The sequence below is a fragment of the Synchiropus splendidus genome, chromosome 11 (assembly GCF_027744825.2).
Source record: "Synchiropus splendidus isolate RoL2022-P1 chromosome 11, RoL_Sspl_1.0, whole genome shotgun sequence".
Classification (NCBI taxonomy): Eukaryota; Metazoa; Chordata; class Actinopteri; order Syngnathiformes; family Callionymidae; genus Synchiropus; species Synchiropus splendidus.
In genome coordinates, this window is record NC_071344.1 from 6,167,681 (window position 1) to 6,182,428 (window position 14,748).

The following is a 14,748-nucleotide window of genomic DNA, read 5'->3' on the forward strand; positions in this document are numbered from 1 at the left end:
CAAACTGAGGAAACAGAAATGTCCATTTATTCAGTCCCTCCCCGCAAAAGGTTACAGCTACATTCTTCTACTGTTTCCAGCATAAACAGTTTCCCGAACTACAACATTATAGAAATTTAAAAAAAACAAAAAATTCAAATCTTTTTCTTGCGATCGCAACTTTGGAGATAAAATATCTAAAATTTAACATGCCTTTTTTTAGGCTCTTGGAGATATGAAAGAAAAAAAATGAATGAATGAAAGGAAGAAGAGCTATAAGTATTTGTGAATTTCATGATGGAAATTGCAACATGAAGCGAAACATTACTTGTTAACAGAGACTCATGTTGATGGATCAGCTGTTTCTTAAACTAAATGATCATAGCGCACAGTGGATCTGGAGCCGAAAATGAATAAAGGGTCTGCTGAGTGTCTGACTGACATGAAGTGAATGGACCAGTCCCAGCTCAGCGTGAGGTCATCAAAGCTGCGGAGGGACTCGGTTTACACTCAGACTATTGGTTACAGTGGATCAAGTGTACCTCCTGACCCAGTTGCCCTTAAATACAGCGCTGCACATGGGAGCTGTCTTTAGACAATAACTGTCTGATCAGCGCATGGCATGATGCTAATACATCCAAGTAACAGGCAACATTTTTGGGTGTTAAAGTGGCAACTGTGTGAAATCTCCATCTAGTTGCAGCTCCACGGACAAAGCTCAAAGGGTCAGCTAATTTCAGAGGCCAAGCTGCTGACCTAGACACAACACATACCTCGCCCCTGACCGATATAGCTGGAGCTAGTCAGGGGGTCAGAGGCTGCCAAGGACAAAAGACATATAAGGGTTTCGAGGCCAAGCCACTGAATCACAGACGATCCGTTTTGGTGGGGCTCATTTTGGAGACAAAACTTTATTTTTTGACTATATTTTAAAACAGATAAAAACAAAAATCACAAGATCAAAACAAGTTTCATTTGAAAATTGCTTGTGAAAAAAGAGGAAGTACTTCCATCTATTCAACATTCCTTATTCGAGAATGGGTTGCCCTGGGATCGACTCAATTCTTCTCTCAGTTCTAACCTAAGATTAAAAAAAAACAAAAACATGAAATAATATTAGGCATGAAGACAAATACATGAACCATTATTGTATACATTTATGGACATTTCAGAGAACATATCAAGCTTGAGGAATCCATATCAAAAACTGACCTGTCTCCCTTGCTGTGTTTCACTCACATGATCTGTGACTTCAGTCTGGAGCAGAAAAACGCCGAGCTGCAGTTGGAGGTCCTTCGTCTGAGGAGCAGCCTGGCCCAGCAGCGGCACTGGTACCAGGCCGTGCAGGCGAAGATCGCAGAGTCCGAGAGGGAGCGAGCGGCGGCGGAGCAACGCAACGCCACGCTTCAGAAGGACATGGAGCAGTTCTTGGACACCTTCGGGGAGTTGAACAACGAGGCCAAGAAGACGGAGTGTATCGTCCGGAGCTTTTGAGGACGAGCGGGTGGATGGAGACCGTCCAGGAAGACACCACCGAGTCAGTGGAATCACGAATATTTATTAGTCACATACAAGCAAATATGCCGGCCAGATGACACGGTACTTCCAAGTCACAGATGAAAAGGTACAAAAGTAAATCCATCAGGGGAAACAGCGCTGACCAACCAGTCACAGCACAACTGTGAGAAACTGTGGCACGGTTTTACCAGATGAAGATACGACTGATGACTCAGAAATGTTTGAGGGAAAACATGACACACAAAGATGGCGGGGAGTGAACGGGACACCCCTCAGTCAGATAAGGCATGGTTGAATGTAAAGCCATCTCAAGGGTTTGGAAAGATGCCGGGACTTTTCAGAAGTGCTCCGTTTGATTCTTTTATCAGAGGATTTCACAGTCTCGCTCCCAAACAAGGACAAGGACCGGCAGATGACCGTAGGATTTGCTTGAACGCGAAAGCTGTTTGGCCGAGATAATGTTGTTCGGCACGGAGACTCATAACAGCACGGACACCGACGAATACGAAAGTCCATTCGCCAGAGTTGGAGAGGCGTAAACATCAAGGTACTGCAAGCTAAACAGCAGAACGGCTCGACCAAACTGGCGTCTTTAAGGCCCTCATGCAAGTCAAACGCTAGTGTTGGCGTGTTTCATGAATGTCCTGGTGACTTGACTGTGCTCTGATCGTACATCGCTACGTTTACATGGACAACTGTGTCGCGATACTACAATTGTGAATCACTTTAAAACACGGATATGTTCGGCCATGTTCTCGGGTAATGAAGTTTGACTTGATAAAGGGGATATTATTTTTTTTTTATAAATCGCAAGCACTGATTTATTTGTGGGAGGAGCCACAATATGCTTTACATGCTCCTACACGCTTCTGCTACGATGGAATCTGATCTTGACAAAACTCTATGGAGGGTGTACTGAAACGTGATTGAAACATGACTTGAATAAACAGAAGCCGTCTATCTTTTCTGGCTGTCCATGTAAACGCAGCCGTCATATTGACATACCAAAATACATTTTTCATACAGGCCTACAGTGATGTGCAACATTATGCAAAGTCCATCGCTCAAGTAACGCTCACTATCTTTTTCTTTTCTTTTTTTTTTTAACTCAATATATACATTGATGAGTACCGCACTGATCGTGATTTGGAGATTCATGGAACAAACAATTTTCAATCAAGAAACAGCTTCGCTGAACTTCTTTTTTTCTTCTTTTACATATATTACATTACATCTACAAGCACTGCAATCACAGCGCCCCCATGCAGTCAAGAGTAAAAGGTTGAAATCCACAGAACGGAAGCCACTCGGGTGGTGTGGGGGAGGAGCCGTTGCGGGGGGATCGGCCGCGCTGCGAGCTCGGGGACCCCTCAGTCTGGACTACGTGACGCGACATGCACCGCAGCGGCCGTTTATTCAGTGCTCTTCTTCTCAAAGTTAGACTTCATTCTGGCTTCGCAGGTCGGCTAAAAAAATAGACTATTAAAATACAGGTGTTCAGAGCAACGGGTTCGATGATCATCAATACTGGTGCAGATAGTTGTACATCTGAGCATGTAAACAAGAGCAACTTGACTTGAGGCTGCGTCCACATTGCCATGTTTTGATGGACTTATGCACAGACAAAACATAGACAAGGGAGAATCAGATTTTCCCTCAATACTGTTGTCATTTCCACCTTACTGCCAGCTGACAACCACGTGCTTTAGACCGCGCTAAGATCATCGATGCACATTGAAGGGATCTGACTGTGTTGTGAACGGAATGTGAAATAAAAACTGAATCTTCCGTGTTCTCAAAACACCCAGGGGAACCGGACGTAGTGTGGACGTAGATGAAGACCACGAAGCTCAAGGCGGTTTAAAAATGACTTGAGTGGGATTGGGAACACCCACCAGACATCATACTAAAAACGCTTGAGTACTAAAATGATAATAGAACAAATGCTCCAGAAGAGGAACCTGTCATGGAACCGGGTGAGGAGAAGAGGAGGCACATGAGAGGGTGGAGCGGGTTCACTGGGTCTCATCCAGCGGCCCCGTGAGCGTATCGATGCTGCTGCTGTCCGTGTCGGAGGCCAAGGTGTGCTCCGTGGACATGGAGGAGATGTCGTTGGCTGAGGAGGACTGGGAGGCGGAGCCAGAAACCACATCTGATACTTGAAACACAGAAGACCAGACCTTAGCCCGATGATAGGAACTGAGCCAATCGATCCGTGGACAGGAATCTTGGACCTAACCGGAGAGTATCTTTAAATCGGCGAGCTAAGCTTGTGCTCGTCTTCATGCTTCTGTTTACATACCATTTGAAACTGCATTTTCACATCGCTGTTTTTGTTTTACTTCTTTGAGCAAAATGCAGCCATGTTTGTGTTGCCTACCTAAGGAGTCGTCTTTCATGAGGCCGTTCTTATTTCTTTCCTCCCAGTCCATCACTTCTTCATAAATGAGCTCTGTGAAGAAACAGGAGACGTCACGCTTTCAGCCTGCAATAACGTCCTCTCTCTCTAGAGGGCAGGGTGTCCCACCTTTCCACTGCTCGATGGTGTGCTCTCTCTCCTCCAGCTGCTTGTCTGAAATCTGCGGAGGAGGCTGAGAGACAGAGAGACATTCAACAACCTGGTTGCATGCTCCGAGAGCAGGAAGAGGCTCTCACCGCGTCGGCCTCGGCCGGGTCGTACCACACGTGGATGTAGGGGTGATTGAGAGCATCCTCCACGGAAATGCGGCACTCGGGATCGATGACCAGCATTTTGGACAGAAGGTCCCGAGCCTGACCTGCTGTTAATGCCGCAGAGGAAAGCTTTGGTTACCATGGAAACCATGATATCACTTCATCAGCCTCGTCTTCACGAGAGCCGATGACTTCGCCTCGCAGTGTTTGTTTCCATCTCTGACGCTGTCAGTTTGCATGCTCCTGCTCCGCTGATGTGGCCTGCGGTTCGTACTGCTGAGAGCTGGCAAACTTTCGGCCTGTCTGTGGAGCAGTTCTATAGCAGGTCTAATGATGTCGTGCGAAACCTTCGTGAAGTTTCAAGGCAACATGACACATGGTATTTGGAAAGGGTCCAACCCCAAGTTCCATATTTGATCATGCAATATGCATTAGTGAAATTTCACACTTGGACAGGAAGAACTTAAAGATGTAAAATGACGCAGCAAAATGGAGAGTATCTTCACAAATACTGAAGCGTTCACTCTCCTGGCAACGTACATTTCTCACTCTCACTACCAAACACAATTATGAATATTAATAAATACACCAAGCTGTTGATGTAACACCTTTTGTCTGTGAGAGTTCAGGGCTAAATTGTTTGAGTGACAGTATTATTCAGAATGACAATCTTGAATACAACAGGGTGAAATATAATCGAATAATTGTTCATCATTTTATGTCATAACTGCAGAGCCACTTGTACTGATGGTGTATTAGGCAGTTAAAAGCTGTAAATGCTGTTTATTTTTTCTAATTCATTTCCTTGTTTATTTATTTCTTCGTTCATTATTTATTGATTGACTTTATTGCCCAGCCCACCTCTGTCTGTATTGTAGGTAAAACAAACACAACACATGCTTGTCACCTGAAACTGTGGAGGAGAAAATGAAACTTACTTTTCAGCTTGTCATGTTCTGAATCGGAAGGAAAGGCCCAATCGGGGAAGAGCTCCGCAAAGCTCACGCCGGGATACTGCGGCTTGTTCATCACGTAGTTCCTCACCGTTTCCATTAAACGGTTCATGAACTCCAGACTGGGCGTGCCCAGAACCTCAATCACCTTATTCCACTGGTCGATGTCTGGACAGGCCGCTGGTTAGGGAACAAATCAGCTGAATATCGGGGTCAAAATACACATATGAGTAATAACTGAGCTGGAATTATGGCTCAGCTGAGGATTCACTCTGCAGCAGGTTAGACCTTTAAAGTGCTGCAACAGTTTAAGCAAATGTGCTTGAGAGCAAAGACATGAGTTTGAATGGCGCTCAGCAATGTGGCAGATTTGCATGGAACGCAGCCTGATTTGAGTATCACCTAGTAGGTAGCTTTGAGTAATGTAATATTAATTTGGTGCTGAGCCCCTGGTGTCCAAGCCAATCGGTGGACAGACTCCAGTAAGGATCCATGACACAGGAAAAGTGCCACAGCGAGTAAGAGAAAGCTCTAATGGAGGGTGAGAGATGGAAGCAGAGGGCTGCTGAAGGATACGGTCCGTGCCCTGGAAGATGACACTGCCTTTAACCATCTCTCCCATGATGCAGCCCACCGACCAGATGTCCACTGGGAACACAGAGTGCACAAGCAAGTCAGCAAATCCAGCCTCACACAATGCTAACTACATGTCACAGGCTGGGTCCAAGCGGCAGCATTTTATTCTGAATTACTTGCCACTGAATATGCATTTCCTGCCTTTGTTCCGGGCCGACACTTTCATATTCATCTTCGCGTTGGCTCTCATTCTCTGGCCGGCTTCAGAGCGACACGCAGCCTCGCAGGCTTTTCTGCTCTGCTTATCAGTTTACACAGCTGTTGCTCTGTAGAAACTGAGATGCAGTGTTCTTTTCTCTCTCTTGGCTGCATGGTTTGAAACCAAATAACCAGTCTTCATTTTAATTGGTGACAGATGGATTTTATGAAGCTTGGATCAGCAGTTTAACAGAGCCATTTAAATTGAGAAACAAGATTTTTTTCTCCAGTTCACTTGAGTCTGGGTCAATAAACTGATGAGTGTCAAAGGCCCTGTCTATTGGACTTGGTATCCTGCAACTCCTGCTTAAAAATCAGTCTTACTAACAACACCCATATGACCTAAATGACACAATGACATGCGGAACACAATGACACACTTGCAGTGGCTGAAGGGAGACAGTACTTCCTGGAGCTCTTCAACGTGATCAGACACAATTCACACAGCTGTAGTTCGGCATATAATGACCAGTCGACTGCCATTAGTGTGAATGTACGTGGCATCTAAATGACATTTAATAATAAAGTTTAATAAACAGGCGTCAAACTCAAAGCCTTCCTGTCAAATCTCAGCATTAAGTTAAGCTATTGACTAAACTTTAGTGTCTCACAGGCAGTTCTGGCCTGCGACAAAAGAGTGTTTAAAAAAGGGGAGTGTGGAGTCACATTAAAGGAGTGGAATGTCATTTGCTCAGTGCAGTCACTAGTAAAGATGTGTGGTGTGGGTGTGTACCATCAGTGTTCATTATTTTAATTTGCCTGAGTGATTGACATCAAACACAAACTGACATAACGTAACGAAGGGTGTGTTTACAATTGAATAACAAAGAAAAGCGAAGCTGAATGTCCTCGCCGCTTCTCGCCCAGCGTTCCAGATTCAAACAATGTAAACTCACTCAGATATTTTTGGTCTCTTTGATTGTATTTGTCCTCACCTTTGTTCCTCATTCAAGTGTGGAATGGAAGAAGAACAAAAGCGAACAGACGACAATTAAATGTGTGCAGTATGTTAATGAGGAACAGGTGGCTAAGTTCAAGGAAGTCGCCCAACCCAAATATTCCCAGGCGTGTGACATCAGGCGACACCAGCACGACTGTTTCCTTAACTCACCATTTTCTTTATACTTCATTCCCAGAATCACCTCTGGGGCTCGGTAGTATCTCGTCACCACGTATGGGGTCATCATGAAGTTGGTGCAGGCGGTTCGAGCCAGTCCAAAGTCCAGAATCTTCAGGGTGCAGTCCGACTTAACCACAATGTTACTGGGCTTCAGGTCCTGACACAAAAAAAACAGACACAAAATAAAGAAAAAGTTAGATTATGGGGTGATGACTTTACCCAAGTTATGGCTTTACAAACAATTGCCAAAAAAAGATTTACATTTAAACTATTCGATCATTTTCAAAGAAATTACTATAATATTCATAACTAAACAAAAAACAACTCACTTTAAAATGACCTTAAAATGCCATTTATCCAGGTGAACTGCCTACAAATAGCTTCACATACTTGTTATGTATTTATATAGTAAACTGCTCACAATGCTCACAACGTTAATAAAGAAGTAGGGTATTTTCCTCCAGGCGCATCAAACAACACCCTTGACTTGAATGTTAAGAGTGATTTACTTGTGATGACATCACAGTCTAACTTACCCTGTGGATGATGCCGGCGGAGTGCAAGTGTCTGATGCCACAGAGGATCTGGTAGAGCAGGTATGACATTCTTTCATGATCCAGATCCATGTGAATCACCTGACACAGGCTGGCATCCATCAGCTCCATCACCAGATAGCTGCGAACCAGAAGGAAACGTGGAAGAAACGTGACATTAGCTACGCAGTGGAAGGTTTTAGAGGATGACTGAAAATAGAAGGAACGCGCAGCATTCCAAACAAACAGAAAAAAAAAAACTCCTCACTGCCACTCACAGATCCTGGAATTCCTCTAGGGACTTCTGAGGCGTGAACACATTGATCAGACGGATGATCTGCAGGCGGAGAGACAGGCCATTAGTCCACTTTGTTACTCTCCCATCTATTTCCACTTTACTGTGAAGAGCTGCTGAGCTTGGAGCAGACCGTAAACTGGATTCTCTTTAAACAGGAAATGAGGGCAGCATTTCTTAGTGCAATGTTTTACGAGAGGTGGCGATGAATAGCAGAAAAGTCAAGGCAACATTGCCTCTCGATGGAGATTAATAAAGTTACGATGCTCATCCGAAAACCGAGCTGGAAAAAAAAAAGCAGGCTTACATTCTTGTGGTTGACGCATTTTAGCAGCACCAGCTCTCTGTATGCCCGTTTGGCATGCGTCTGGTTCTGGAAGGGACGACACAGTTTCTTCACTGCCACTGGTATACCCAGGACTGTATCTAGGGCAGAGCTGTTTACAAATCACACAGAGCAGATCACAGACAGAAACAATTGTTAAGGGAGAAGGAAATAAATTCACTCCAACCAATTGATTCTGCCAGGCCAAAAGAAAAGCATTTTGGAAATGTGCTGAAAACATGAATATGTTTCGCTCCCTTGACTATGAAAAGCAGCGCTACTGCACAAACACAGAACAAAAGTGCAGACAAGCAATTTAGTGAGCTCAGAAGACGGTTTCAGGCAGAACAATGCAGCTTAAAATACAGAACCATAGCACTGTTTGTCAGTTCTTCACTGTTTATGTCCGAGTGAGGTGAAAGAAATGCTCCAAATTCATTCCAATTTTAGTGTAAATCTAACATGACTAGTGGCGGAAAAACACAACTCGACAATAATGTGTTTTGAAGCACAAGTAATATTTAAAGCAGGCTTTTCGCGAGCGAAATTGGTCGCCCTGCTATTTGTCAGCAGGACACCCCAAATATCCGATCATGCCTGTTATATAATAATGCCCTACGCCGAGTCTCATCATAAGAGTCTCCATGAAAAGGGTGAGCGCACCCAGTTACTTTGCTGAATATGATTGAAATTTGCCCATTCTCAACCCTTTTGTGGCTGAAGCTTGGCCATCGCGGTTAACCACATTTTGCTATGTTTAACTCTGTAAATTACGGTTATTTGACTCAAATGTTTGTTTTTATATAAAGTATTTTTGTACAAATAGATGACTAGTTTCTTTTTTTTTCAACAAAGCAAGTTGTTTAAGTCGATGACTTCTTTGATGGAGGGTTATAGGCTGGGGCGGGGGCATAGGACGCCCTGTTGCAAAGTCCTGGCTAAAAGAAGGATTTAAAGTAAATGTTAAAATGTCAGGGATGCCACTTGGACACCTCCCTTTGGAGGTGTTTCAGGCACAGCCCGCTGGGAGGAGACCAAGGGGTCGACCCAGGAACAGGTGGAGGTTGGAACTAATGGAAGCTGAAGCTGCTGTCCCCACGACAACAGCAACGGCTAAGCGGATGAGGATGGACGGAAGCATGTATGGTTGAAATGTCAGGTCCATAAAGTGCGGCCTAATGCCAAAATGGACAATAACAATGAACAAGAACATACTGCTCGCTGTCACCTCCAGTTGGATACTGGCCATGACAGAAGTTGACTGGAAGTGAGACCTGGCCTTGAGTCCTAAACTGCACAGAGATCTGTTGGTCATCTGTCTCAATGACTCCAGGGATGAACAGGCGACCTGCCAGGTCGTCTCCTCCAGTACAGTTTAGAACTCAATGTCAGGCTGATGATTACAAGAACCGATAAAAGTTGCAGAATGGTATATACTTTGCATCCATCTGGGCAAACATTTTTCTGACTGATAAGTTAAAGGCTGTTCCCATGGTGTTGACAGAGCCACCTGTTCTGTTTCCACACTCATTAACTCCCACTCTCACAGTCCAAAAATATATTTTTCTCCTCTCCCAGACGATTAACAAAAGCCCTTAATGGAGCATACATTAAAAAACAAAACAAAACATAAAACTCACCACACGATGCCCTGAGCCCCAGAGCCGATGGCGCGGAGCTGCTGGTAGCGTTTTAGTACGGTGAAGGTGGAATCTCCCACCTGAGTGCTGTAGAACTGACTCTCCGCCTCGCTCATCCTGCTGAACAGTCAGGACCACCAGCACGATCTGTGAGGGGCAGCAACAACACAGGGTGGACTCTTAAAAGTGTTATCACCAGACAATAACCGGTCTGCCATATCATTAGATGTAGACCCCCCACAGTAAGTCCCATAATGCACTGCAACAGTCGAAGCAGTTATCAGTTTTTATGAGCCAAAAAAATCTGAGAATCAAAATGAATGTGTTTTTTTTAGGCTTTAAGTAAATAAACAACGGACAGACAGTCAGTCGTCAAAGAAGGCCAACAGCTTCACTTTGAAGCCAAAAAGTATTTTTGAATTTTGGGAAGGGTTATTATAAATTGAGTTAGGGAATTACTCATACAGTGCATGGTTCAGGCAAAACGATGTAGTACACAAGCCGGGTCTTTGGGAGGCAGTAAAGTGTTCGAGTGTAGCATAACAACCTGGAAATACAGTAGCCAGGATGATCACACTAGAACAAACAGAAAACACCACCTAAATGGTTCAAACCCAGTGTAAGACACCAGAAACACTGAACATTTATCCAGTTCTATTTATCCAGCTCAAACTGTCCTCATCAAATAACTGAACCGTCGCTGAATTACAGAGAAAAACAAAACTAAAGTGAAAGGCCACGGACAAAAATCCGGCCGTTCCATCTGAGGTGATTCACTGAGGGGCTAATATAGTTCCATCTGTCTGTTCCTGGCATCGCACTCATGCACCACATTTAAATCCGACAAATCCATCGCAGCATACTCGACCAGTTTGTTCATCGGATGAAGGGGACTGTGGGCTGAAGTGAGTGATGTAAATACTGCGAAGGGCACTGTGATCAGACGCGGTTGACACACTCGGGACACGTCGACATGGTACATACAGATTGCTTCGCTGACCTACAACACTCTGTTAATCGAGGACAACATTCAGAGTCATAAACACAAGTGATTCCTTTGATTTCCGACACCAAAGAGGAGACATATTCTTGGCTGGGAGCGTACGCGCCGCCATGCACGTGGGCGAGGTGAAACCTATCTTGTAGCTATGCAACACTGCACGATTCTATCTTTGTTTATAAGCAGCTAAAGGTTAACACGAAATCTGCGAGAGCCGCTTTCATTTTTGCTAATGTTTGTACGTCAGTGTAAAGGGAAATAAACCTCCACTTCTGATACGGAAAACAACATGAGCTGAATGGTTTCCTCACATCACAGTGAAGTTGGATTGGCAAAGCTTTTCCAAAATCTGTCTGAAACAGTGCATGTTTATTTGGATATTTCTGGCTGGATATCGCAGGAAGGAAGCCAAGAGACGAAGCTAAAGTGGTGATCATTTTTGTTTGATTTCGGTAAGCCACTAAGAGCCAGTAGGGATTCATCTTTTGTTGCTACGGAAAGTCCAGGAGCCCATTGATTCGGCACAACCTGAGAGACACTACGTTATAACACAGTGTTGCTAGTATTTCAGCTCCAAATCTCTTCATCATGAACACACATTGTGTGAGAAAATCTCTTGACGCACACACACACAGTTTATAAATGTGATGCAGCCTGCGTGAGTTTGTTATTCTGGTAAAAAAAATAAAAAATAAATAAATAAAACCTTTTCCATCTGCCTGCTGCTGTGTGCTCTCCTCTCCCTCATTTGAGTGTCCAGCTGGCTCGCTGGCTGCGACTGAAGATACCAACAAAGGCCTTTACTTTCTTTGTGCTTCCCTCAACCATTCCATTTTTATTGGCTTGGTAATCCATTCAGGATGTGGCCAAACTGTCACTCAGCCTTCTTTTTCCTCCATAAAATTATTTCCAGGGAGGAATGAATAGTTAGAAAACGATTATTTAAACGCTTGAACAGATTTCCCACAAAGTCTTTCACATGCAGCAAAAACACACCTGCTGAGGTCATTATTATCACAGTACAATATGCAATAACAAATATAAAGCTGAATATGTCATCATGATGCGTTCAGCCCAGTCCTGCCTTTGGGTCTGACATGACCATGAATTCTCATTTGGGAGCTGGAGCGGAGTCAGTGAGCTGGGTAAGATATCAGATAAGCATGGCCTCCAGACTCGCAGCCATGAATCAGAGTCATGAAAGACACGAAACTAGGCTGCAGCTGGACCAGAGAAGAGACTTGTTTTGGAAATGTTAACAAATTTGAATTTGAAGAGTAGGAGATGCTTCACAGTATATCTGAAACAATGTATTTTGTAGTTGCAGATCACAAAAAGGGTTTCTGAAGACACTCCCAATCTGCCAGAGGTAGGAGACCAGAGCGGTGTCAGAGACTGGTTGTGACGGCGCTTCAGGCTGCTGTAGCTGAGCGAGGACACTGTTAGAGTAGACTGGCTTTATTCTTCCCACGATGAGGAAATTTTGCTTGTTAAGCTTTGTTTATCTGAGTGGTACTCTCGAATATTGTAATTATTGTCTGTTGTTAAAGAACCACTATACATTATATATTATATAAGGTTTAAAAACTTACCCTCATTCTGAACAAGAAAGAAAAATAAGTCAATAAAATAGCGCTTAGAATTTTCTGCTGTAATTGGGAGCAGTTAAACTCACTTCCTGTTTGAATGATTCAAGTATAAAACACAATATTTTCACGTGAAATTAGTCCACAGTTTAGTCATAAAACTTTAGGCAAGCATGGGATCGGATCAGTGATGTTGTGATATGTTGTTAAGAACAAATACTCAAATATTTCCGTTGTTGGGAGACAAACACATATTGTAAGATTCTTCATCCATCATTTTTCATGTATAAAAGTAAATAGGCTCCAAAATTAATACAATTGCTCAGTCTGATAGACGGTTTGAAAGATGTCCCTGACACACATTTCAAACGCATCAATTTTGATATACATTTCTGATTCAATGCAACCAGGCCTGATCAGTGTTTGTGTCTGAAGAACGCCGCCTTTACTGATACCATAACACAAGTAATAACTGTTTTATTACTGCATATTAAAGCAGTGCCGCCTTTTGTACACTCCAAGCAAAGAGACCATCCTAGGGAACAATGAGTAAACATTATTTTAGGTTACTCTAAACGTGCAAAGTAGACAATATGTTTTGTATATATATATATATATATATATAGATAGATAGATAGATAGATAGATAGATAGATAGATAGATAGATAGATAGATAGATAGATAGATAGATATGAGAGATGAAACCTTCCATTTTACATTTGTAGAAGTATCGTTGGATAATAATGTCATCACTGATCAATCACGTCTCCCTGTATTATCTGATGGAATGCTAAGATTGACAGCTCACTGCTGCCACTCAGCACCCAGGATACTGAAGGGGTGCTTTTATTTTTGCATCCTGTCCATCGGCCAATAGTGTGTGGTCTCTAGGTCCACGTGAGTTGACGAAATGTTCGTCTTGTGACTCAGCTCCCTCTTCACCACGACAGTCCGATACAGCGACCGCATCGCTGCACCAACCCGTCTATCAATCTCTCAAATCCCCTTTTGCCTCACTCGAGAACAAGACCCCGAGATACTTAAACTCCACCACTTGGGGCAAGAACTCTCCACTGGCCCGGAGAGAGCGAACCACCTTATTCCGGTCGAGAACCATGGCCTCAGACTTGGAGGTGCTGATCCTCATCCCAGCCGCTTCACACTCGGCTGCAAACCATATATATATATATATATATATATATATATATATATATATATATATATATATATATATATATATATATATACGACATTATTCCAACGATCCAACGACCCTTCAACAAATGTAAAGTGTAAGGTTACATCACTGTTCTACAAACAAAACTCTGGCACATGTCGAGACTTAACCCCATTCATTTGGCTTTTTATTGAGAAGGCTCCCAGTACGATGTTGATGAGTGAGACAAATGCGTCTTGTGTGACACCTTGGTTCCTGGTGTGTTGACAAGCCCAGACCTGCCTCATCCTGCACATGACAGCAGGAAGATAACGTGGGAATATATAGGTGAGTATTAGTGGATAAACCATAGCCAGGACATGCTGCGTAGCTGCCATAACAAAGACTTGTTTTAACATTCTTCAGCGGGGATGTGTGTGTCCTGAAATACACACACGTACACACACACGCAGGATGAAGTCACCCGTGGATGACACACCGCGGCCGCATTCGGGAGCTAAACACAGCCCGAGACGGTCCCTTCACCCAAACTAAGTCAGAACACGCCGCCCCCCGTAATGCGACGCAGGATTTCGCACGTTGATAAAGTTAGCGAGGTTCGGGACGTCTGCCTTTCCACTTCTGCCGGCAGCAATGCGGTAGTCAGGCCGAGCAGCTGAAGCGAAAGCCGGAGCGCAGGCGGCGGAGGAGGAGGCGGCGTCAGCAGCGGCTACTCACCGTCTCCCTTCGCCGCTCTCAAGACACTCCCATGCATCGAAATGCGGAGAGGACGCTCTCACCGTCTTCCAGACTCAAGCATGGGCTGGAAAAGTTCGGCTGAGCGGCTGGAGAGGCTGTCACGACGGGCAGACGTCCCCACAGTTCCCGTCCAACTCAGAGGCGGAGGAGGCAAGCACGTAGAGCGGAGGGGACCCGGTGACGTCATCACGTACACCGCGCGCGCCGGAAAACTTCTATTCCAACTTTTCATTTTTATTTCCTTCTGAAGTAACAATAAAAGCACAAAAAAACATGTGCTGTCAAAACAGACTTAATGATTTGATATTATCATTACTATAGTTTTTGTCATTATGTAACATTTGATTTAACTGTTATCGACATATACGTAGCATTT

At 43.9% G+C, this 14,748-nt stretch overlaps 1 protein-coding gene across 4 annotated transcripts; it reads right to left on the reverse strand.

Moving 5' to 3' along the window:
• Positions 1–1,302: 1,302 nt before the first annotated feature.
• Positions 1,303–14,532, reverse strand: mapk9 (mitogen-activated protein kinase 9). 4 transcript variants are annotated; one of them, XM_053879043.1, is made up of 12 exons: positions 14,352–14,532; positions 9,871–10,017; positions 8,213–8,342; positions 7,889–7,947; positions 7,614–7,752; positions 7,069–7,234; positions 5,700–5,771; positions 5,109–5,291; positions 4,153–4,274; positions 4,025–4,088; positions 3,878–3,949; positions 1,303–3,655 (listed from the first exon to the last, which is right to left on the reverse strand). In XM_053879043.1, the coding sequence occupies exons 2-12, from the start codon at positions 9,984–9,986 to the stop codon at positions 3,513–3,515; spliced, it is 1,266 nt and encodes a 421-aa protein (XP_053735018.1). In that variant the 5' UTR covers positions 9,987–10,017; positions 14,352–14,532; the 3' UTR covers positions 1,303–3,512. The 4 variants fall into 4 exon arrangements, with proteins under 4 accessions (XP_053735018.1, XP_053735017.1, XP_053735016.1 ...); XM_053879042.1 differs by having other exon boundaries at positions 1,307–3,655; positions 4,153–4,277; positions 14,414–14,511; XM_053879041.1 differs by having other exon boundaries at positions 1,309–3,655; positions 4,153–4,277.
• Between the last annotated feature and the right edge of the window lie 216 nt (positions 14,533–14,748).